We start from the raw sequence: 22,621 nt of genomic DNA, 5'->3' as shown, positions 1-22,621 counted from the left end.
CAGTTTCTCAAATCCACTTTCTAGTTGCAAGAAAATTTGGCTGTCTACTTTGTATTTGATATGTAGCTCTGCTTGGAAAGGAAAGAAGGTGTATGACCATCTGCTTTAAACAATCACCAGCATCTGACTCGTCAAGCTTTTAATACCTTCAGACTTCTCTGGAGGTGGGACTATGCATTAATCAACCAGACAGAATACCAAGTTCTGTGCTTTCTAAACAAGGCCTTACAGGGCCATGATATGCCTCAGGGTTCTGATTCACAATCCTGTACAGTTTACCTTGCAATGACAGTTCTGGTTGTGCTCTGCCGCTGTTTCAGGAACAATTCAGTTGCTTATGTAGCAGCTCCTGCATTGCCAAAAATTACAGGTTGGCAAATTAAGGAATATTGAGGTTGATGCTAGCTGTACCTTGCATCAGTTCAGAACTGTGAAACTCTTGTTTCACAAGTTGTCGAGCCGTCTTATAGCAGGGTAAGTTTACCTTGAGCCAAGAAAAAGAGGATTAGATGGACAGCTGGAATGAGAGCTACTGTACCTGTCCTGTGATGAATTGCCTGGTCAAGCATGAACTCCAGAGCAGTTGTAGATTTTGTCTTTTCCCTCATTCTTTCAGTGACCATATTCAAAAGTAAAGTGAGTAAAGGAAAAACAGTTTCATTCTGGTGAGATGCCATGCTATCTTAGCTAGCCAGCTTGGCAAGTTCACTACCTAGGTCTTATCTCTAGCAGCAAAAATGCTTTTAGAAGGGAGATCTTTTTTAATAAGGTTCTTCTGTTTGATTGGAAATTTGTGTTTGTATAAACAGAGGATGTTTCTGCTCAAGAGGGAACCAAACAAGGACTTATAGTTTCCAGGAACTGTCAAATTTCTTCAGATCTATTTAGATTAGTTGTGTTGGATGGGGGTCATCAGTCAGAATGTACTAAAAAGCAGTTACATTTTGCATGCAATAAATAACAGTTCAGCCTAATCGAGATAATTTCTTCAGGAATATGTGTTAGTTGTTCTTCCTTTTCGTGTTTAGTTTGGAAATTGAATAGTGGCAGTACCACATATAAGGCCTTCATCCTAATGGGGATTTCAGCATAGCCCCTGCTGTGCTTCCAAATTTTTCTGTGCAAGCCCAAGCTTGCGTGATCTTTATGTCCAGTTTTGCCTGTCTTTTCTGTCATCTTCATCATCTTTGTGAAGCATCTGTCACCTCTAAATTGGAGGAATGTGAACCTGAAGACTGGACTACTTGATGGATAAGGAATCAACTGTATGGTTGCAGCTAGAGGGCTGTGGATAAAATGATTTTATATCCAGGTGGAGGCTGGTAATGAGTGGTGTGCCCCTAGGGTCCATTTTGGGACCAGTGCTCTTCAACATCTTCATCAATGGTACAGATAATGGGATTAAGTACACCCTCAGCAAGTCTGCAGACAACGCTGAGCTGAGTGGTGCAGTTGACACAACACCATTCAAAGGAACCTGGACAAACTTGAGAAGTTGGGACCACAAGAACCTAATGAGATCCAGCAAGGCCAAATGCAAGGTGTTGTACTCAGGTTACAGCAATTCCCATATGTGTGTGGACTGGGATAAGAATTCATTGAGAGCGGCAGTATGGAGAAGGACTGGAGAGTTTGGTGAACATAAAAGCTGGGCATGAGCCAGCACTGTGCACCTGCAGCCCAGAAGGCCACCAATATCTTGGGCTGCATCAAAAAAGGGGTGGCCAGCAGGTCGAGGGAAAGGATTGTGCCCCTCTGCTCTGCCCTCATCTGGAGTACTGCCTCCAGATCTGGAGCCCACAGCACAAGAAAGATGCAGAGCTGTTAGAGCTGGTCCAGAGGAGGCTATGAAGATGCTCAGAGGATTGGAGCACCTCTGCTGTGAAAAAAGGCTGAGGGAGCTGGGCTTGCTCAGCTTGGAGAAGGGAAGGCTCCATCGTGACATTGCAGCCTTTCAGTACTTGAGGGGGAGCTTATAAGTACGAGGGAGACAACTTGTTACACAAGCTGATTAGGATAAGACAAGGGGGGATTCAGATTAGACAGGAATTTTTTTACTCGGTGGTTGAGACACTGAAATGGGCTGCTCAGGGAAGCTGTGGATGCCCCATCCCTGGAGGCATTCAAAGCCAGGTCGGATAGGGGTTTGTCTAGCTGTTGTCAACCCTGCCTGCAGCAGGGGATTGGAACTAGATGATCTGTAAGATCTCTTCCAACACAAGCCATTCTATGGTTCACTGAATATGAGAATAATGTGTGTAAGTAGGTTGAGCTTGTGAAGAACATCTCACTGTGAGATGGCTGTAGTTCTACCAGCTTCTGCTGCTTATACAAACAAGTTGAATTGTCCCAGATTGTTGTCTGGTATATTAATGTAAACTCTGACTGTTTTTTATTTATATGCAAGGTTGTAGTTTGTTGTGCAGAAGCTCTTACCACAACACCTGTAGTATTGCAGCACAGAGAAATGGGTAACGAATGAAAAGAACAAGGACAGATGTCTCAGGGAAAATAATTTCTGCCCTGTCATAGCTTTTAGTTAACAAATATAAGTTTGCTTGGTGTCATTGATTGTTTTCAACACCTGCTGTTCTGCTAGGAAGAAAAAACAGAACTGTCCACATTGTATTCTAAGGTATTCTCACCTTTTGTAACGATTTTGTCCAGCTGTCACCAATCTAAAACATTTTGCACATGTCAGTGGTTCGTGTTATCTCTTTATCATGTTATCTCTCGCCAGCTGACAAAGCTTTTATTTTGCACTTGCATCACTACCATAATTGCACAGGTAAATTATTTGTAGGGATACTCGATGAGCTGGTTCGGGGAATTGAATTGCTTTTAAATCAAACATTTTCCTTACATAGACATATAAATGGTTGTGCCAGCACAAATGAAGTTCTTTGTATCTTTAAAAGCTCTGTTCTCAGGACCTTCGATGCTGGGAATCTGAGTGTACTAATACAGTTGTTTGTGATCAGTTTTGCATTGTCTCATAGTGAACAATGTAATATTGTTTTTCTTAAGGGTGAAAAAGCTTTGGTATTTAAAAAACATATTAGGGTACAAGGTATTCCAGCCTCTATCCATAAAGAGGCTCTATTAGGAATCTGTTCTGGAATTTTGGGGATGCCTCTGCTAAACCTCATTACTACCAGCATCACCTTTTAAAAGTAATGTTAGCAATTCCTTTCTGCTCTCTGTATACACAACACATCCTGATTCCCAGCTCTCATGAAGTATGATAATGCTAGAAATTTTTGGCAGGCAGTTTGCAAAGAGTATGTGAACTGTGACTGCACAGAAGACTTAAGAAAACTGGTATTTTCATCATATTGGTAACTCAAGGAGATATGGATCCACTAAACCAATAGGTTTTAAGACACTATGCCATGGAATCCTTTGTAAAAGAATGGGACAAAGTGCTGATGTTTTTGATAAAATTTTCCTTTGAGATTTTGCCTTTATTTGTATTTAACAAATTAACGTTTCTATAGCTAATAATTTAAAAAGGAAGTGTATTTGGAAATTAATTATATAAATGCTTGCAGGAGGTAAACAAGAGATTAGAAGGTAGAAGAGCAAAATAGAGAAATTGGAATAGGTGTGTGAGGAGGAACACAGGAGATGGAATAGAGATATTAACTGTTTAGATTGGGAAAGGTAGGTGGGATTGATGGGATGGAAATTTCTTCAGTGTTATAAGAAGGGCAGGGGATTTCTGAGCTGTTGATACATTGAAGGAGAAATCTTTCTACTGTGACTTGAGTTGCTGTAATGACCATGCAGGTAAACAAAGATTTGAAGGTAGAGGCCATCTCTGTGCTTTGTTTCACTAGCACTAAGCATTGCTAAACACGCCTGTCACCAAAACAGTACATGAGAAGCATCAGCAGTGCCAGCAATGGAGAGAAGGTACCTACTGGGCATTGGAGATGCTCATTTGGGCCCTTGTTCTATTTCCAGCTTTTGAAATGATGTTAGGCTCAAGCAAAATGGGAAGGTTATTCTGAATCCCTGCAGCTCTAGTGTGTGTTGGACTCAGCCCTTATGGAAATAGCATGGTATTTTTAATTTGAAATGCAGGCATTTGAGAAGCATGGTGCACAGTCCTTGACCAGCACTAAGAACTGGGAGGCTTGGAACATCGAAAGTAAAAAATGGAACTTTTGTGGGCTTTGCTTATTAAAACTGATTATTTTATTTTTTACTGAGCAATTACAAAAACCAAGGTGGTCAACATTTGAAGTTGTTTAAAAGAAAAAGTCCAGCAAAGTTTTAAGCAACCGAGCCACTTTTGCTGAGACGTTATCTCACTGTGCACCTCCAGAAAAGGAAAGGCAGCCTGGGGAAGGTACGTGTATTTCAGCTCACACGGATGGGGATTTGTGAAGTAACTGAAACTTCAAGTAAACATATAAAATTAGTAACGTGGTTTGACATCTGTAAACAGCAAGACTACCAGCCTGCCTGTAACAATAAATGGCAAGCTTGGGCACCAGGTGATGCATTTTTCTGACATGATAGCACCCACCTTTAATCTTTTAAGTAAACATTTTTTCAAGCCATGAATTTTTACAGGATATTTAATTTCTTTGAAAACAATGTAAAATACATATAGTTTAAGTTCCTCTTATCCAAACAGCTTACATCTGCTTTACAGACAATTATATTGACTTCAGTCACATAACAGGTCTTCCCACAGTGGATGAATGTTTCTTTTACATGAAAACCGACTGGAAATTAAAATAAGAATATACTTGCAGAGGTCGTGTGTAGGCAGTTCAGTTATAAATGCAAACTGGTAGAAAAGCAGATGAATCGTGTTTGAAGAGAAAATGCGCTCTTTTAAAATTGCGCTTTTCATCAGCCCTCGGTGATTGAGAGGAACGCAGTTGAAGGCGGCGTAAGGATGGAGAATTGGTGTTCGGAGCACTAGGTGGTGCCGTTGTGTAAAGTTGTATCCCGGTACGTTTCTGATAGCAGTGAAGGTGAACGCAGCGTTTGGAAAACTCGTGAGAGATGTGGACAGACAAATTAACAGTGTGAAATGAAAGGTTTGTGATGTGGGATGAATGGTTGCGTAACGCGCAGATGGAGCAGGAGTATCTTGGGAAAGAAAACTCTGTGATAAATGGTATTATTTTGACTTGAAGTTGCCCAGAAAGTATTTGCTTTTTTTTTTCTTGTTATTTTTATCTTTTCCTTCTTTCCCAAAAAGGAATAGAGAACCTGACTCATAGTGTGTGAATCTAGGAGCCATCCCCTAGCAGCTTTATACTGTGGATGTATCAAAACAAGCTTCCCTCGTGTTACTTCAAATACACCCTAAACTGCCTTAGGATTAAAGCAATCATCTGTAATACAATACCTGTGGCTCATTGTTGATTGGCTCAAAACATGAAATACAGCTTTTTTTTTTTTTTTTTTTTTTTGGAACAGTCACTGTGTTTCCTTTGGTGTCTGCCTTCACCAAAATTCTGCATTCCTTGTCTAATCCTGAGATATTAAAATAATTAAGTAGGATAGTCACAGCTTCACTTAATTAAGCATAATTGAGGTTTGGGATACTTTGATATTAAAATTTAAAAAAGAAAGCATAAAAAATGGCTTTGCTGAGTGTATGCAGCATAACTTCTATATATTGCTGCCTGTTTTAAACAGTGAACGGGGAGCTTGCTTGCCTAAGGACAGTTAGAATGACCTGCTAACAACTTGTTTAGCCTGCTGGTCTTTATCAGGGAGTGTGTGCAACTCTGTTTATCGGACCTATGTGAAGAGTTAGCTCTCTAACCAAAGTAATCATTATAATTGTAAAGATGTGCATATTTGATTACATCAGTGTTTATTCTTTTGGGAAAAGTGGTTGATAGAAAATCATAGTTCTGCAAGAGCCGTTCAGATATTTTTGCTGTATGCAAATGATATATTATTAATTGATGAGGGAAATGCATTTATTCAGCAAATGGTACAGAATTGTTCCTATTGAGTCACATAAAATACGACTTTGCGTACTTTATTACTTAAATATGAGGTCTAATAATAAATTATGTGACCTAGAAAAACACCGAAGGGTTGGCATCAACTTTTAAATTACTTCTTTCCTTCTGACCAAGAACCTTGTTCCATAATAATATCTTACACACAGAGTTGCTTTATTATAGATGTTGCATGTACTTTAACTGCTGTGCAAAGCACCTCTCCCATGTAATTACACAAACATATTCTTAATTAATATGACTTGTGTTAGCGTGATCGAGCAATGGAATATTTTTTAGGTGTGTTTTGCAATTCTAAAAGAAGGCTGACAAATGAGGAACGTGGTTACTAAATATCACTGATCTCATGAAGAAATCCTTGTACAGGATGAAGGCCAGGACACTTACACAGACTTCATTGCAATCAATTGCCTTAAAATACCCTCGAACATCTGCTGATGCTGGAATTGCAGTATCCTGATCCTTAAGAATCTGTATGGAAAAGTATTGTTGGATATGAGGAGCACTTGGGGGAGCTGGAATAGTTTGCTTACTTCATGTGGAGCTTGACTATATCAAACTGAAATACCTCTACATATCTTCAGTGCACTAATGGTTTTTTGTGTTTCCTACTTCTGTGATTTAATCACAGGGAATACTGAAGATAGAGTTTATGCAGTATTATGCTGCTCCACTCCATAGTTTGAGTCAGTTGCTTTTTAAAACATTTGTGCATTTTTCTGTATGCCAATGCCTGGAATCCTTGCAGGAATTTTAGCTTGGAAATGGATGTGGCTCCTCTCCCTATGTCCATTAGTTCTGTTGTTCCATTTTGAACTGCAGCAAGGCAGCACAGAGTATATATCATGATCATGGTAATCATTAATGCAAATAAGATTGTGCACGTGCATGTGTAGTCATGTAGAGAGATGGTTTTGGCTCTGTGATTTCATAAAGCTTTTGAAGTTGTGGCCGTGCAGCTAATGAAGGAGGAGGAGTGGGTAGATAAATAGAGTAGTTACTTCCCCAGGATATTTAGCTGAAGCAGCTGGATTTGGTAGAGTGCCAGTATGCAGCCAGATCAGCTGGCTGCATATAGGGAAGCTGGGTAATGGTGCACAACTTGCTGACCAGTGGTAGAAGCAAGAATGCAGCAAGACATAGGCTGCTATCCATCTCCAAACTCACAGCAGACCTGCCACAGTATCTAGATAGGGGAGCCCTTGACAGTGCCAGTAGGCATTTTGCCATCACTGCCTGGAAGCTCGTTATGCTCACTTGATACCAGTCGGTTGCAAACGAGTTGAATATTGAGAAATCATCTGTTGGGACTGTTGGAAATGTCTGATGCTTTTAGGGAGGAGGTTGCTATGAAGTGCAGCAGTTTCATAAATAGAGTGTTCATCCTCCCTCTCCCATTGCCCAATGTAAACAGAAATGTTTGTGGGAAAGAATGCCTTATAGGATGCTACAATCGCTCTGTGTCACACAGACTTGAGCCCTCCAAGCTGCCAAATCAATTAGGGGAGTTGCTCAGGGAAGAGCAGATGACACAACTTAGTCACTACAAATAAAACCCCTGCACGGTGTCTTGATTATGTTATCCTGAGGCAAGTTCAGAACACTACTGGATGAACCAAGAAGAGATGGCAGTGCTGCTGTTTGCCAGGATAGTGTCTTTCTGTAGGGGATGCAGCAGCCAAAAGGGGACACTAATCACTAACTAAGCGGTTTGGAAGGATTTGCTGGACCTGCAGGAGGCATGCTGAAGTCACACTTTATCTTTGCCTTTTATTTTCTCATGATCTGTACGAGTGAGGAAGACGTGGTTGCTGCAAAGGCTGTTTCTCAGTGTACTGAAAAGAGACGTGTCTGGTGACCATTCAGTGCTTTAAAGAGAGAGGTTTCAGCATGTCGGCAAAGTCCTGGAGCTGTGGAGAACGTACAGGTATGGGAATGAGACCTGCTCAGCTGTGAAGCGGTGCAGCGAGGGATGCAATGTGCCAAAAAGCCTGAAGAATGGGTAGGAATGTGTCTGAGTAAAGCCAGGAAACCAACAAACATCCTTTATAAAATTCTTCCTTTTCCAATAAAGATTATTTAAGGTGACATAAAACATCAAAAATTCAGTACAATTAGAGTCTGAGAACATCACTTAGGGGAGGTCAGCTTAACTGCCCTATCTGCTTGAATGTCTTTTTTTAGACAAGCCCTGTGTTCTGGTGATTGCCCTTCCTCCCAGATGTATGGCTCCACTAGAGCCATACTCATTTGGCAGAGTTTTCCCATGACTGCTCAATAATAGTACAGAGGGAAACCCACAGAGAATTAATCCAGTCATGGCTGTGCTAATTTGCAAAGAAGTTAGTGAAAATAAAGGGAGTTTGTAATAAATGCAATATAAAACCTGTTTACATGACTGATTCTTCTCCTACCCCCATCAGCCTGGCCTTACCTCATTCCAGATTCTTGAGTTCTAGCTGAAAGCATTTCTGTGAAGAATGCTACCAGGAAAATTCCCTTTTTTTATCTTGGCTATGAAAGACTTGTATGAAAAACCTTTCAGTGGAAAGAGAGAATCAGCCTAAATGTGTTGCTACTGAAAAAAAGATGGGTTTACAGGCAGTAATTTGGTGTTCTTAAGAGGGCTATGCGTTTAATCTTCGATCTGCAAATGATTTTAAAAGTCTGCACATAAGGCAAAAGAAGTTTTTGAGTCAGAAGAAGAATTTTGACTCATAAGAAGTCAGAACGCACCATCTTCAGCTCTAGGATTGCGGTCTTTTTGGAGGGATTTTTCATGACAATGATTTCACTGCACAATTTCAGGGGGCTTCTTCTATGTTCATTTACCTGGCATGGTATTTTCAGAGAGAACAAGTTGGTTTTTCAGTACTGTGTTCAGGGATGAAGTAGATTGTCCTCTTAGAGTTTGTCATGCCAACAATCTATTTGGCTATTTCTAGGGATGATGCCATCTTCCAGCCTGATCTCCGGGAATGCTCATTTTAAGATAAATCTCTATGTATGAATGGAATGTTACTGAAGATGTATTTCCCACATTTTAGCAACTGAATGTGGTTTGAAGCAGAGACTGGGTCACCTCTGAAATGCATCAGAAGCCTGGAAGAGTTTCAGTGAGCTAAAAAGTCAGCATAATTGTGTGTGCTTATGGGCAGCGGCAGACCTTAGATGAACAAATTCTTGCCAATTCTTTTTGATGCATTAGTTTTCTGATTACTGTCTTTTCTAAAGAAATGTAGTTACAGATATTTGTTTTTGTGGTAGAGTAATATTCAACCCATGCATTGTGTATTTACTGTGAGAGAAATCTGTATTATCTTTGTAAAATGCACAATTAGCTAAACTTGGTCTTCATGCAGTAAACGTGCACTTTGAGTAATCTTCTCATAGAAAGTAATGCAGACATTACACCCATTCTGATATGTAGAAGATGATCCATAGGGGGAAAAGATACACGTGCATAAGTCAATTATTTGAGAATCGAGCCCTTAATTTCTTCAGGCTTTGTAAAAAGAGTTTGGGCATCTGCACATATTTATTTTAGAGATATAGGGGTAAATTTTCAGCACAGAGCGTGGGGAGTTAACCACGGAACATTCATTAATGTTAATGGGATTTCTATGGCTAATTCCCCACACACTGGCTAAAAATTTAGCCCAAAGAGATTTGAAAAGTGATGTTGAGAAGCAGGTTGGTCGGTTAGCCTCATTACTTCCATGTTATTAACTGCTCTATCTTTCCCTGGCTTTGCATGAACACTAAGATATACTTAACAGTTAGTAATAAAGGACTCTGTGTTAGATACAGATCCTAGTGTGGAGGTACAATAATGTGGCTGTATGAGAAAATTTTAGAATACGCCTTTTGGGTATTTTCAGAAAAAAAAAACAACAGCAAAGCAATAGAACAGAAAGGAAAGAAAATATATTATGGTATGTTTTTAGACAGCAGAACTGGTTTGTATTGCTGGTGTCTTTAGCACAGATTTAGCATAAATATGAAGTATAATTTAAAAAAAAATATATTAACATTGCATTATTGGGATCTAAAGTGAGAGTTGACCAGCTCTGAGCAGGAAGTTGGACTGAATGACTTCCAAGTTCCTTCTAACCTAAATTATTTTACAATTTAGTATATAAATCATGTGCTTAACGTGGCATTTCCTTAGCATCTTTTCAGACTGATTTTCTCTTGTAAAAGATAACCATATTTTATCTGAAAAGTCTGAAGGATGATTGGAAGCTAGGCAAACCTGAAGCAATATTTTACATGCAAATTCAAGAATACTGTTTTAAAAGAAAATCCAGGCTCTGATTTAAGAAGCCTGTCAGATTTATGTTCCTGTTTCTTGTTGTGCTGAAGATGTGCAACAAAGATTGTGTGTGAAATGTAAACACGGGTGTGCATGCATATGTATGTGCACATTTGCATTTCCCTGGCATCTTAGCAGTTTCCCTTACTTTTTAGGGGACCTATTCCATTCCTTTTGCAGTTATTATTCAGAGCAGTCTGTAGTCAGCCGTTAGAGGGTGCTTCTGTGCCAAGGAACTCTCACTCCTTGAAACACAATTTGCTCAACTTTAAGCGTTTGTACTTTTAATTGGAGAGTCATTTGATGTGTCCCAGAGTTATCCAGTTTCTTCTTTAATTTGACCAGTGCCGCTCTTGGGATTCAGAGGACTGAAATGAGGATAATTGCAGGGGGTAAAATGACTCAGAGCAACAAAAATTGTACATTTTATAATTGCTAATATAAAAACATAAGAAAACGTATAGAAACTCCATGCAAATGAAAAATGATACAGAGATGAACATATGTACTTTGCAGCTCTTGCTTACAATATTACTGCCCCTTCTAGAAAAAGGCTCATTCATTGTAACTCCACTGCATAGAGTTGCAGAAGGAATAGTAAAAGCTGCCAAAACTTCCAGAGGGCTTCCGTAGAACAATATCAAGGGATATATAGAGGAATGGGCATGAGCTCAGAAAGGGAGTAGGGACAGAATCTTCTTTTCAGGAGTTTCTTAAGAAGCCATATAGCTTCCTAAGACTTTAACTAAAAGAGAAGCAAAATGTCCCCTCAGGCGTAAGTATGAAAATTTGTATTGCATTTATGCATATTGGTATATTCACAGTGCCATCTGTGTATGAGGGGCTGCAGGTACTTCTGCCTCCAGTTTTGCATACACATCACTTACATATCTTTTTCTTGGATTGTAAAGGACTCTCTTCTCAAAATACACTGTTTACATTACATGAACACAGATCTGTAAACAACATATTCCCTAACAACTTGGGAGTTTTAGTATTGGCATTTATATTTAAATATATGAATTTCAACATCAGCGCATGTGTTTTGTGACACTGACATACCTTGTTAATAACAATTAGACTCTCATTTTCTAAGAGATTGTGCAATACCTATGATACCTACCTTTTAGATGTTCAAACGTGCACAATTTTTTCTGTGGTACCTAAATTGTCTAGTTCAGACTCCAGTCAAAAGGTTTCTAGTTTGAGAGTAGATTCTAGATGGAAAAGGTAGTGTGTCTTCCTTAGGTATATCAAGCAACAGACTGATTGGATGTTGTGAGCATCTTGTTATTCCTATGTAAAATTTGGGAGTTCTGAATGGATATGCAGAGTGTGTTGGTAGCATGTGAGTCCTTTAAAGACATTAAGCATCAAAGGTAACGTTACACATTGCTTAAAATGTAGTTGTTAATAGATTTTTCAAAAGGATTTTTAAATTATAACTATGACAACTATGTAACAAGGCACTAAGGATTTTTAATACAGTGCTCAGTAAACTAGCTCTAAGCTAATAAGTGTTTATTACTGTTCTTGTTCTAAATTGCAGTAAATATTTGCACAAAATGCTAATTTACTCTGTCTGCTTACCAGACTTGAACCAATCAGCCCAATAGTAGCGTTTCCTCTGAGTTGAGTGACAATAGTATCTAATTTTAAGCTACAGACTTCTGAAAAATTAGCTAGATAGATGTTTCTGCTGGAAGCATATCACTACTGGAGTTTGAAACAGATATTTTTTTAGAATTAGAAGTAGACAGGGAACAGTAACTAGTTAAAGTGGAAGCAGAAAGTCTGCCTAATCTTGTCTTTTACTAAGGTAATCACTGCTGCTAGTTAAATGTTTCATACTTAATAGTTTTAACAATTTTTGCAGGGTTAGTTTCTTCAGTAAACATTTCTTACATTATCAAGAAGTATTTCATAATACTTTTTGAAAAAACAGTAGCATAAATCACACAGAATTGGAAGGGGTCTTGAAATCATTGACTCCAATGCTCTTCCCTTCAATAGGTCACACAGGGAGGCATCCAGAAGGAGACTCCATTACCTCTATGGGCAACCTGTTCAGTGCTCAGTCACCCTTACTGTAAAGAAGTTCTTCAGCATGTTAGTATGGAACTTCTTATGTTCAAGTTTTAAGCCATTGCTTCTTGCCCTATCACCACACACCAATGGGAAGAACCTGGCCTCATCTAATTGCCTCCCACCTCCCTTTAGATATTTATAAACACAAATCAGTTCCCACCCCTCAGTCATCATTTCCCCAGGCTGAACAGACCCAGGTTACACTACCTTTCCTAATAAGGGAGATGCTCCAGGCCCTTTATCATCTTTGTGGCCCTCTGTTGGACTCCTTCTAGGAGCCTGAAGCCTAGAAGCACATCACCAATATTGTAAAAAAAGAAGCAGTCTTTTCTATGGGGAACTGCTTCATATTCCTCTCTGTAATTCATGTACACATGCAAGCTAGTTGGTCATTTCTGAAGTATTGACAGTTGACATAAGTTGTTTTATGTTCAAAGAAAATAACAAAATATGTAAATTTGATATGTACATTATCTTACAGAAATTAAGACCTACTAGCCTACAGAGTCTCATATATTCTCTCAAGACATGAATCTTGGAGTGGTGAAAGAAATTGCTGTGATGTCAGTACTGACATCTAGCATATCAAATAAAAATACTGTTATTCTTTGTTTTTCAGATGGATGAAGCTGGTCATAATATCATATCTTGCAGTTGTCATTCAGTGGTGACTGTGTTACTGCTCAGAGGAAAGTCTTCCCTAGGAAGTGTTGGATCCTGAAACACAATTTATCTTTACAGTTGATTCTCAAATTCACAGGGATGGCTCTGGATGTTAGTAGATCTATTGTCTTTTTGTTGTATGACAAGTTAGCGACCAGAACTGTTTTAATTAGTAGCAAAAGACAATTCCAGGTACCTCGTTGACAGTATGTCTTACTTTGCAGCCCTAATCGATAGAACAAAGTTGGGCTTGAGCTTCTGGCCCTTGAAATGCTTATATCTGGATCCCCTAGATAAGTGAAAGAAAAAAGGTTTATTCAGCCCATTATTTTTTCTCTCAAGCATGTATTCTTGGATGACGCTTAACCACTGCAGGAGCCAAACACAGTCATGTGGCTGCCCATCTTCTAGAGAGCAGTCTGTAAGAGAAGCTAATGGTGGTGAGAAAACTGGTGAATAAATGTAGCATCACTGGTTGATTCCATTTGACAGGGAATTTTTCATCTGTTTGTTTATTTTTTTGGTAGCTGGCTTGCTTAAGTCTTGTTTATTGTTGTCAAAACAATCCCTTTGGCTTTTTTGTCCCTCCCTCTTTCCTCTCTTTCCCATCTTGTTTGTGTTTCTCATACCACATGGTTTACCTGTTTCATTGGTGTTTTTTAATAAGGTAAATTTCTGAAACTAGCTCCACCTACAACCAAACATTTTACTCATAGGTCTCTCATGCGGTAGAGCAGTTCCCAGTTCAGTGTTAAAATCCATGTACCTTTTATTTTATATACAACCCTACTGCTCAACAATTTCAAATGTGATTATGGAACGTTTAAACAAATGCATTTTTTCTTCAAAGTTATTTTTCCGAATGCATATCTGTGTAATTAAAACTGAACATAAACTGCACTGTAGCATTGCAATCAGGAATTAATTATTGTAAATGAAATTTTCATTTTTTGTCTTTCCTTACTGCTAAGGTGAGTATGGCTTAAAATTGAAAAATATTGGTCCTTTTCATAGAAACCTGTTTGAAGATCATAAGGGAGAACAAAAGAAGAAAAGCTTTTTGTTTGTGTTTGCAATCAAATCTTTCTTAAAAGGAAGTCTGGCACACAGGCATTGTAGTTTTTGTAATGTTACATTGAAGAAGGCAAGATACAAGTCTCACTGGATTAGCTGGAATTCAAGTGTAGCTGAAAAGCCATTTTTAAAAACAAATGCACTGAGCTAACAAGAAGCTCAATGAGCCTCACAAATGGTTATTCAAAGGTGATTTTCAAATATTACCAAAGCTTATTTTATTGCTTGACTAATTTATTGCTTGCAAGAAATGAAAACGGAAAGAGAATGTCATCATACAGGCGATTGAAAATGACTGAAATGGCTAAACATTCTGGAAAGGAACACCAAAAACATATTTATAGATGTTAAATATCTAAGCATAATCAGTGTTTGTTCTAGTAAGTTCATGCAGCTCATACAATGCACTCAAATGATATTTCTATTTTTAAGACAGCTTGCAGATTTGCAAGATTTGTGAATCAAATAAATGTGTTTACCAACGTGCTTATGAAAATTGTGCAAATAAATACTCAGCGTGCATGCTATAAAATGGTAAAGGCCAGAGCTGTACAGTTCAGTGAGAAAATTGCATGAATGTCACATTAAAGAAAAGGAAAACTAAGTAGATGTTGATGCTACATTTTGGTGCCACGCTGACTCACGTCCTCAGGAATCATAATAGTAGTTTGATAGCGAAATCTGAAATGCTGCATAAAAGTATAAAAGAATGTTATTTGCTTAGGTGCAAGTACAGTTAAAATTCAGATTGAACTATATTCAACTCATTGCTTTGGGCTTAACTATGGCTTTGCTCACTGTTACAAACAGTAGCAGTTTATACTGTGTGACCAGATGATGAGCTAAAGAACCCATTACTAATTTATAATCCAAACCCACGTTCACATTTTAAGGACCTGCTGTTCCTTCCTTGCAAATAGGAGTTGCTGCAATGGTAGTGCAGGGGAGCGAGGACTTTGCCTGCACTTGAATAACGCGCAGGTCCTTTCACCCATTGGCACTTGTTTCTGCTTAGCTTAAAAAATAGAGATTTTATCTTCTTCCATTTACAGTAAGATATCGCTACTGTGAAATTTTGTGACCTACTGACCTTAAGTACTGAAAAATAGCTTTATTTACAACAACAGTCACTATCTAAAAGAATAGCGTAAAACAGTTTGACATTTAATACTTCTGTAATTACCTTATGTCAGATGTCAGCACTGGATATCTGTGGTTTGGATCACTTATCTACTATCTGGTTTATATAAAAGCCTTCAGGGTCTTTATCAAAATGTGTATATGAACTTTTCACTCTAAGGAGTAAAAACCTGGGTCAATTATATCTATTTTCTGTGACCTTCTTAACTTTTCACACCACTCTGACAGAGTTGTTACAGATTGTAATACTTGCCTGTAGTATCAATTGGAGAATGATTGCTAGCTTCATTAATGTTATCAGAGGTGTGGCTGATACATAAACTAAATATCTTCTTGACAAATGGCATTACCTCCCTCAAATTCATTCTACTTCACTGTTGTTCCTCTTATCTGTTCAGTGAATCAATTGCTGTCTTTCAAAAGAATGCCCCAATAATATAAATAGGAAGTGTGTTTCTGAAGGGAGGAGAGAGATGGAAGAGTGATTTGGGCAGTAAGCTAGAATTTACCAAGTCAGAACTTAGTTTCACATCCTGTGGTCATCATATTGGGTCACAGCTCAGCAAAAATTGTGCTTGGGTTCTAACAACTGAACAAGCAATTAGATGGCAACGAAATACCCGTGTAGATTTCACAATCTACGCATGTAGATTTTCTGTAGTGTTTCCTTGAGCTTCAGCACCCTCTATCTAGTAAGCACAAAACAAATTGTTAGCTTCAGTCATGGAGGATGAATGGGACAGCTGTCTCTCATCCGACAATTCACATCCCGAGCAAGAGCCTGCGTGGCTTTTTGGCCATACACAGCTGCTCTGTTTCAGAATAGTAATATCTCCAGAACTTGTTTAACATAAATTAATTCTGGCTACATTTTTTTAAATGTAAGCTACTTATTGACATAGTACTACTGTGACCTTTGCCAAGGTGACCGATTCAGGATCAGCACCTCAACATTTTTAATGCAATGGAAATATTATGTATTAAGTTAGGGCCAAGACAATTGTTGTAGAAGTAATGTTAACTAATGACAACTGGAAATTAAATATTTGTTCTGTTTTACAGCATTTACAAAATTTCAGTGTGTTATGATACATCAAATAGCCTCAATGTTTTTAAGGTGTTGTTTATATGCCTTGAAGGATGAAAATTCAGTAAATATAACTAATTGTCATTGCAGAAAGGGTTGTATTTAGTCTCATAAAACAGAAGAAAAGGCCTCATAAAAATTAATTCAAGGAATCATGTTACAACTTCACTGTATATGGGAATTAGTTACAATGTATAATTTTCATGCCAGAATTCTTGAGTTATCAGATAACGTATTTCCTTTCAATGGTTGTTCTGCAAGCCCTATTTAGGCCTTTTTACAATAGAAGTTTCACTGTGCATTTCACTACAGAGTGATGATCTGTGTGTTGTTCACCCATCTACCAAATGGTTTTCTTATTTAGACTGGGGAAGTTAGCCTAAGGAAAGGAATTTGCTTCATTCATGTGTTTCACAAAGAAAATGAACTCAGTCGTCTATGTCCGCTGCGTTAGAGAGAAAGGCATAACAGCAGTAAATATTTGCATTAAAATTTATGATAATTGAACAACTTGTCATTCGTATAAGCTGAAAATATGTTTAAACAAATATTGTAATATGAGTCATTATGCACTGAGAAGATTTATAAAAGCAGGCCTGTATTTTTACATCTTAAATTGGAGTTAAAATTGAGCAGAGGGCCTGATTTTCATTTATACTACAAAATCTGTTCTTTTCTCAGTGGAAAAGTGGTTTAAGGGAGAAGTAAATAAATATAAAAATGGAGCTCAGTATGTTGTTAAGAGAGCAAAAAACTCAGGCAAAGAGTTTCAGTTCCAGGTTGTCAAGATAGTGGTGCTGAGAAGAGGTTGGCCTGGGCTCAGCAGAAGTTGCAGCAGGCAAGGAGATGAATTAAGAAAAAAGTACAAAAAGATCAGCCTGTGTCTGCCTCCGAAGAGGAAGGTGGCATATTAAAGCTAGGAGCTGGAGAAACTGGAGAGCTGGTTGGAGAGATACCAGCAGAACGGGTTGGGAGATGTATAGTTATGGGTGTCGACACAGGAAAGGATGGAGACAGCCAAAGCCAGTTTCATACAAATAATTACTGTAAATTTTACGTAGCTAAAAATGTTTTAAACATAGTATATTTTACTTGATACGCTTTATACAAAGAAATTATATCTACTCAGAGTGTACAGAAAATAGCTACTAATCAAACATACCTAGTTTGATGTAAGCTTTATCTTACAGAGTCAAATATGCCTGTGAATCGTATCAGCGCTGCAGGGAATTTCTCTCCTTGGTGAAGGAGGAATTTGTCATGAAAGGGAAGAAAAAGCAGGCAGTAATTTCTGTTCCAAATATTATATCATGGAATCATAGAATAAGTTGTAGGGTGACTTGGTGACTTAGCTTGTTGAGCATTTCTTGTTCAAGTTACAAATTGGTTATAGAGTAATGAATGAGCTGTAGTGATGCCAGAGAGACAGTGCTAACTTTTAAAAGGGCAGGCAATAGGAGGCAAAACTAAAAGGGAAAGGGCAATCTGTTCTGAAATCTGAAAATAGTAGGTTTATTGTGTAATTAACCTGCAATTAATATATATACATAGAATTTTTTTTTCCTGGAGAGCATTTTTAAAGGTTTTGTTTTTTTTTTCCCCCCCCCTCCAAATTAGCTTTCTATTTTACCTGTTTCTGGGTGAAACAGGGTGTCCTAAAACACAAGGAGATATTTGAGTGGAACCCATGTTTTTCTCTCTCACTGTGAATGCTGGATTTCTGACAGCTTCCCTGGAAGGAGCATATTGTTACCAAAGGCTATTGCGTAGCCTAGTATGATAGAATGATAGAATTACCAAGGTTGGAAAAGACCTCTAAGATCATCCAGTCCACCTGTCCACCTACCACCAATATCACCCAGCAAAGTGAGTACCTGTCCAAGCCACAGGCTGCCAGCTTCTCCAGGAGATTACTGTGGAAGACAGTACTGAAGGCTTTGCTGAAGCCCAGGTAGAATACATCAGCAGCCTTTCCCTCATCCACCAGGCAGGTCACTCAATATGAGGTTGGTCAAGGAGGACCTGCCCTTCATGAACCCATGCTGGCTGAGCCTGATCCCTCGATTTTCCCTCACATGGTGTGTGATCTTCAAGGTGATCTACTGCATCTTATCTGGCACTGTGGTCAGACCTGTAGTTCCCCAGATGCTCCTTATGGCCCTCAGGGGAGTGACACTGGCAAGCCTTCAATCCTCAGGAACTTCTCTGACCAGGAACTCTGATAGACGATGCAAAGCGGCTTGGCTGTCACCTCTGCCAGCTCCCTCAGCAACCTTGGATGGATCCTGTCTGGTCCCATGGACTTGGGGCAGTCCATTTCGTGTAGCATGTCTTTAACTGCAGTTGCAGCCTTAAACTGTTGGGGGGGCTTGGAGCAATGTTGGAACAATGTATGTGCCTCTGGCACATAGATGACAAAATGCAGATAGCCTGTTGTAGGCAGCATGTCGTGTTCTCAACAAAATATTCTGAGGGCCTCATTCTTGTGAAATGGGCATTGCCTTCCAAACAAGCATCTGCTTTGCCAAGTAACTGTGCTCTGAATATCCCACCCAGGGCATAGTTCCTAATTGTTTGGCACAGCAGCAGTTAAGCTGAAGGTGTCAGGGTGGACCCTTGATATCAATTTCAGCATTTGTTGATGTTACAGAGTGACCAGGTGCTTATTTTCTGTATCAGTGGTTAGAAAAAAGATTTATTAAATTGGGCATTTGTTTTTAAACAAAGCAATCTGAACACTGATAGTGGAGCAGACAAACCATCATAGAACATCTCCATTTGTCAGTAAGCTTTTTGCAGCCACCAGACTATCTCTGCCTGTTTGTGGAGGTGCTGTGAAAGCAGTGAGTGTTGCATGAGCCAGAGAAAGAATCAGCTGTTAAACTGAATTCCAGTTTTACCCTAACAATAGATTAATTTTAACCTATTTTTCCCAATTTCTACTCAGTTTTAAAAGAAGGATGTGGATTTCTTAAAGCTTCTTTATGTTTTCGTGCTTAACTTTTTTTCCAGCAGCAAACAGCTCACTGTCATCTCCATTGTGCTGGAAAATATTCATGTGGTAAATGGTGATCTGTGACTGCTTAACTTTGAAAGTCAGTGTAAATTCCATCAAAAAGATCTACAAGAAAATTAATTCATCTGAATCAAAAAACGACTTTAAAATGTACTTGTTACTGAAGCAATTTCTCTGTAGAGTATAAACTGAGGATATTTCAGATTAGGATACCAATGGACTGGACCAGTATTCTGGAGGCAGATGGCTACTTTCAATGACACAACATCAACCAGCATTCAAATAATTAGCTGATTTGGGAGTGCTTGAGGTCCAGAGAAAGGGAGGAGCAAAAAGATAAATTCAAGGACTGGTTATTTGGCAAAATCTCTTTTACTTCTTTAGAGATGCAGGGAATTTTTCTTAATCTGGGATATTCAGTACAGAACCGAAATGCAGATTTTAAGAAGTCTGTGTTTTTTACATTTTAATACAAGACTTTTATAAAAAATTTACAGGTACAATTTTTTTTTTTAAAGTATGTGTTTGAAGAATGAATATTTGAATTCATTGGAATTCATAATTCATTCAGTGTCCATTTGAAAGCTTCCCTGTATTTTTGGAGGATTTCCCCTGTGACATTGACATCAGTGAAGGAATTAATGCTTGAAAGTCTTTCTGGGGGGGAGCAACAATAGAAACATCCCATGATGTCAACTTATATAAGTTTTGGAGTTGTTTTGGGAAGTTATGTTAGATTATTTGTTGTGCTGAAGTATCCTAGACTTGTCTTCTCTGCAGTTATACCATCTTTCCAGGTGAACAGATCATCTGCCAATCAAGGCTTTTTTTTTTCTTTTTTCTTTTCATTTTTTCTTAGTCAAACCATGATAGGATTTGGAGTAGTTCACTCAATTCAGTGACTTTTTATTAGTGAGAGATCTAATCAAGATCCCTGGGCCCTTGGGGAATGTAAGTTTTGTTTCACTTTCTAAGAAAGGAAAGAAAGTGAAATCAAATCAGAAAATTATAATACACAATCTTCTTTTACAGTAGTCCACATGAAAAACGAGGGGTTGTCCTCATCCATATTTATACCACAAGTGGTTCCCATGTTCAACAGACTACCACGCTGCTAATCTCTTTGCATTTTTTTCCAAATCTCATTCTCACCCAAGGTGAAAGTATATTCCATTTACTAGATGTGCATTGTGAGCTGTTTTTTTCTTTCTTTCTTGCAGGACTATGGGATTTAGTAAGTCAGCAAGACTTTTTGTACATTTGGGGATCAGTGTAAAGAAAATACCATTTCCGCTTGCTGCTATTTCAGTGGATTAGGCAGTGCATCAAAACATACATATTAGCTTCAGTTATAATACCTCAAGGTCTCATAGATTTGCTGGGACTGTGATAGTTTCCTTGATGCTACCTGAGATCCTTGCACATATTTCTCATCATAGCACTGTTGACAGAACTGTCTGGTAGTCTTTATGTGATGAAGTTACAGACTTCATCGCAGGAGTTCTGCAGTTGTGTTCTAATTGGTTCATTTCTCAACAACTGAAAATCTGAATGTTGTTTAAGTTGTACTAATAGGAAAGAAATGAAGATAAAAAGAAAGTTCCAAGAAAAAAGTTGAAGTGCAGTATCACTCTAGCAGTAGTTCTGAAGTGCATTGTGTCTTGGTAAGCTTCGCTTCCAAGTCCAGCTTTCAGTGGATTCTCAGGTTTAGCAAAAGTAACCAAAGTAATTGGTCTATGTGCCTACTTGAGCCCAAAGGGAAGTTACTATGCAGGCAAATCTATTAATTGTAGCATCTGAGAAGATTGGAAATGCTCCATTGAAATACAACACATCCTCTAGAAAGAATAGCCAGATGGATTGTTCGACAAAGCAGAGCACGGTTTAAAACTGTAGTCTATGTGTGTAATTTTTCTATGTTTGTGTTTTCCTTCATGTCTGCTGTTTTGTCAGTCTTGATTTCATGTGCTTTATTTACAAGGACATCTGTTTCATGACTATATTGATATTTCCCTATGTACAATGTCTGAAAAAATGAGCCCCAGAGGTCAAATTTTCATAAGAGGAAGACCTTTAAGTAATGGCTTCACTTCTCCATGTTTCAAGGTAATAACTGTAGAGTAAATGTAGATTATAAAGTATATATGAGAAGCATCAAGCACAAAGCTACTCTCTATGGAAAGAGCAACTCTAACTTCAAGCAGATGTTGATTTGTCTCTGTATACAGTGGTTATATATTTGCATGTCCTCTTCTTATTTTGTTCTTTCTCATGCATCGTTCATTTTATTGTTGTTAAAAACTACAACTCAAGTACAACAAAACAGCACCAGTGGTTGATTCTTCCAGCAATTCTTTTCCAAAATAACTGGTTTCGTTGGTGGTAGATAGTAATTAATTTGTTCTTGCATTTTCTTTCCTTTTTTTCGTAGTGCTAGGGCTCCCATCTGCCATCAGATGACTTTCTGCCTGACTGAGCTGCACCTGTGGTCTTTGAAGACTACCTTACATATTAGTGGTGAGCTGTTACCTGTTAATAAAACAAAATAGCAAAGCCTGTTGATGAATATTAAATTGATATAAAATTCTGAATACTTAAATGAAGTAGGTTTTAAGCTTAGGAGAAAGAAAATTAGAAAGCAAGATTATGTTTGGACTTAGTTTCTCTGCTTATCTCATCGTAGAATTGGAGCATCCTTTCAACTCTGAAATGTTGAGATTATATTTAACTGGTTGCCTTTTCACTTTTGGGAAGCTATACCCTACTCGACTTTAAGCTTCAGCATAGTAACTGATTTGGGTGAATGAAGATCAATAGTCAACTTGATTTGCAGTGGCATTTTGATTTGTACTTAGTATGAAAATAAGAAATTGCTTCATGTTCCAGGTATTTTGCATGATTATATGAAGCCTTGTACGTACAAGGAAACACTAATATTTTTAATTGATTATTCTAGGAGACACTAAACTATTTACCAACACTTCATTCACCTTGTCTTACTATTGCTAAAGTAAAAAAAAGAAACAAACAAACCCTACTGAGTTATAAATGGATCATTGTTTATGACACTTCATGTCCATTGTACTGTGTTTTCATTGAAAACCGATCAAGTGTTATTATCATTCAAATATTGACTCGTGCCATAGCAACCTGTCTGTGTGTGAGAACTGTTCTGGTTCTGTAACAATTATATAAGTGTGTGGGCATACTGTACCTATTTTCCATCTTTGACATTGTCT

The 22,621-nt window shown here is 38.2% G+C and overlaps 1 protein-coding gene across 6 annotated transcripts in view; it reads left to right on the top strand.

Moving 5' to 3' along the window:
• Positions 1-22,621, top strand: part of WDPCP (WD repeat containing planar cell polarity effector) — a 141,212-nt gene that overhangs the window by 24,991 nt on the left and 93,600 nt on the right. For 5 of the 6 annotated variants that reach the window (XM_052699147.1, XM_052699118.1, XM_052699108.1 and 2 more), the window contains exon 2: positions 21,814-21,899. In XM_052699147.1, the coding sequence (XP_052555107.1) occupies positions 21,839-21,899 (61 nt within the window). In that variant the 5' untranslated portion in view covers positions 21,814-21,838. Of the gene's footprint in view, positions 1-4,221; positions 4,355-21,813; positions 21,900-22,621 lie in introns of those variants that run through there. The other variant, XM_052699129.1, reaches the window with a different exon arrangement.

The sequence above is a fragment of the Tympanuchus pallidicinctus genome, unplaced genomic scaffold, assembly GCF_026119805.1.
Source record: "Tympanuchus pallidicinctus isolate F22 unplaced genomic scaffold, pur_lepc_1.0 scaffold1, whole genome shotgun sequence".
Taxonomy (NCBI): Eukaryota; Metazoa; Chordata; class Aves; order Galliformes; family Phasianidae; genus Tympanuchus; species Tympanuchus pallidicinctus.
This window is presented reverse-complemented; position numbering and strand designations above follow the sequence as displayed.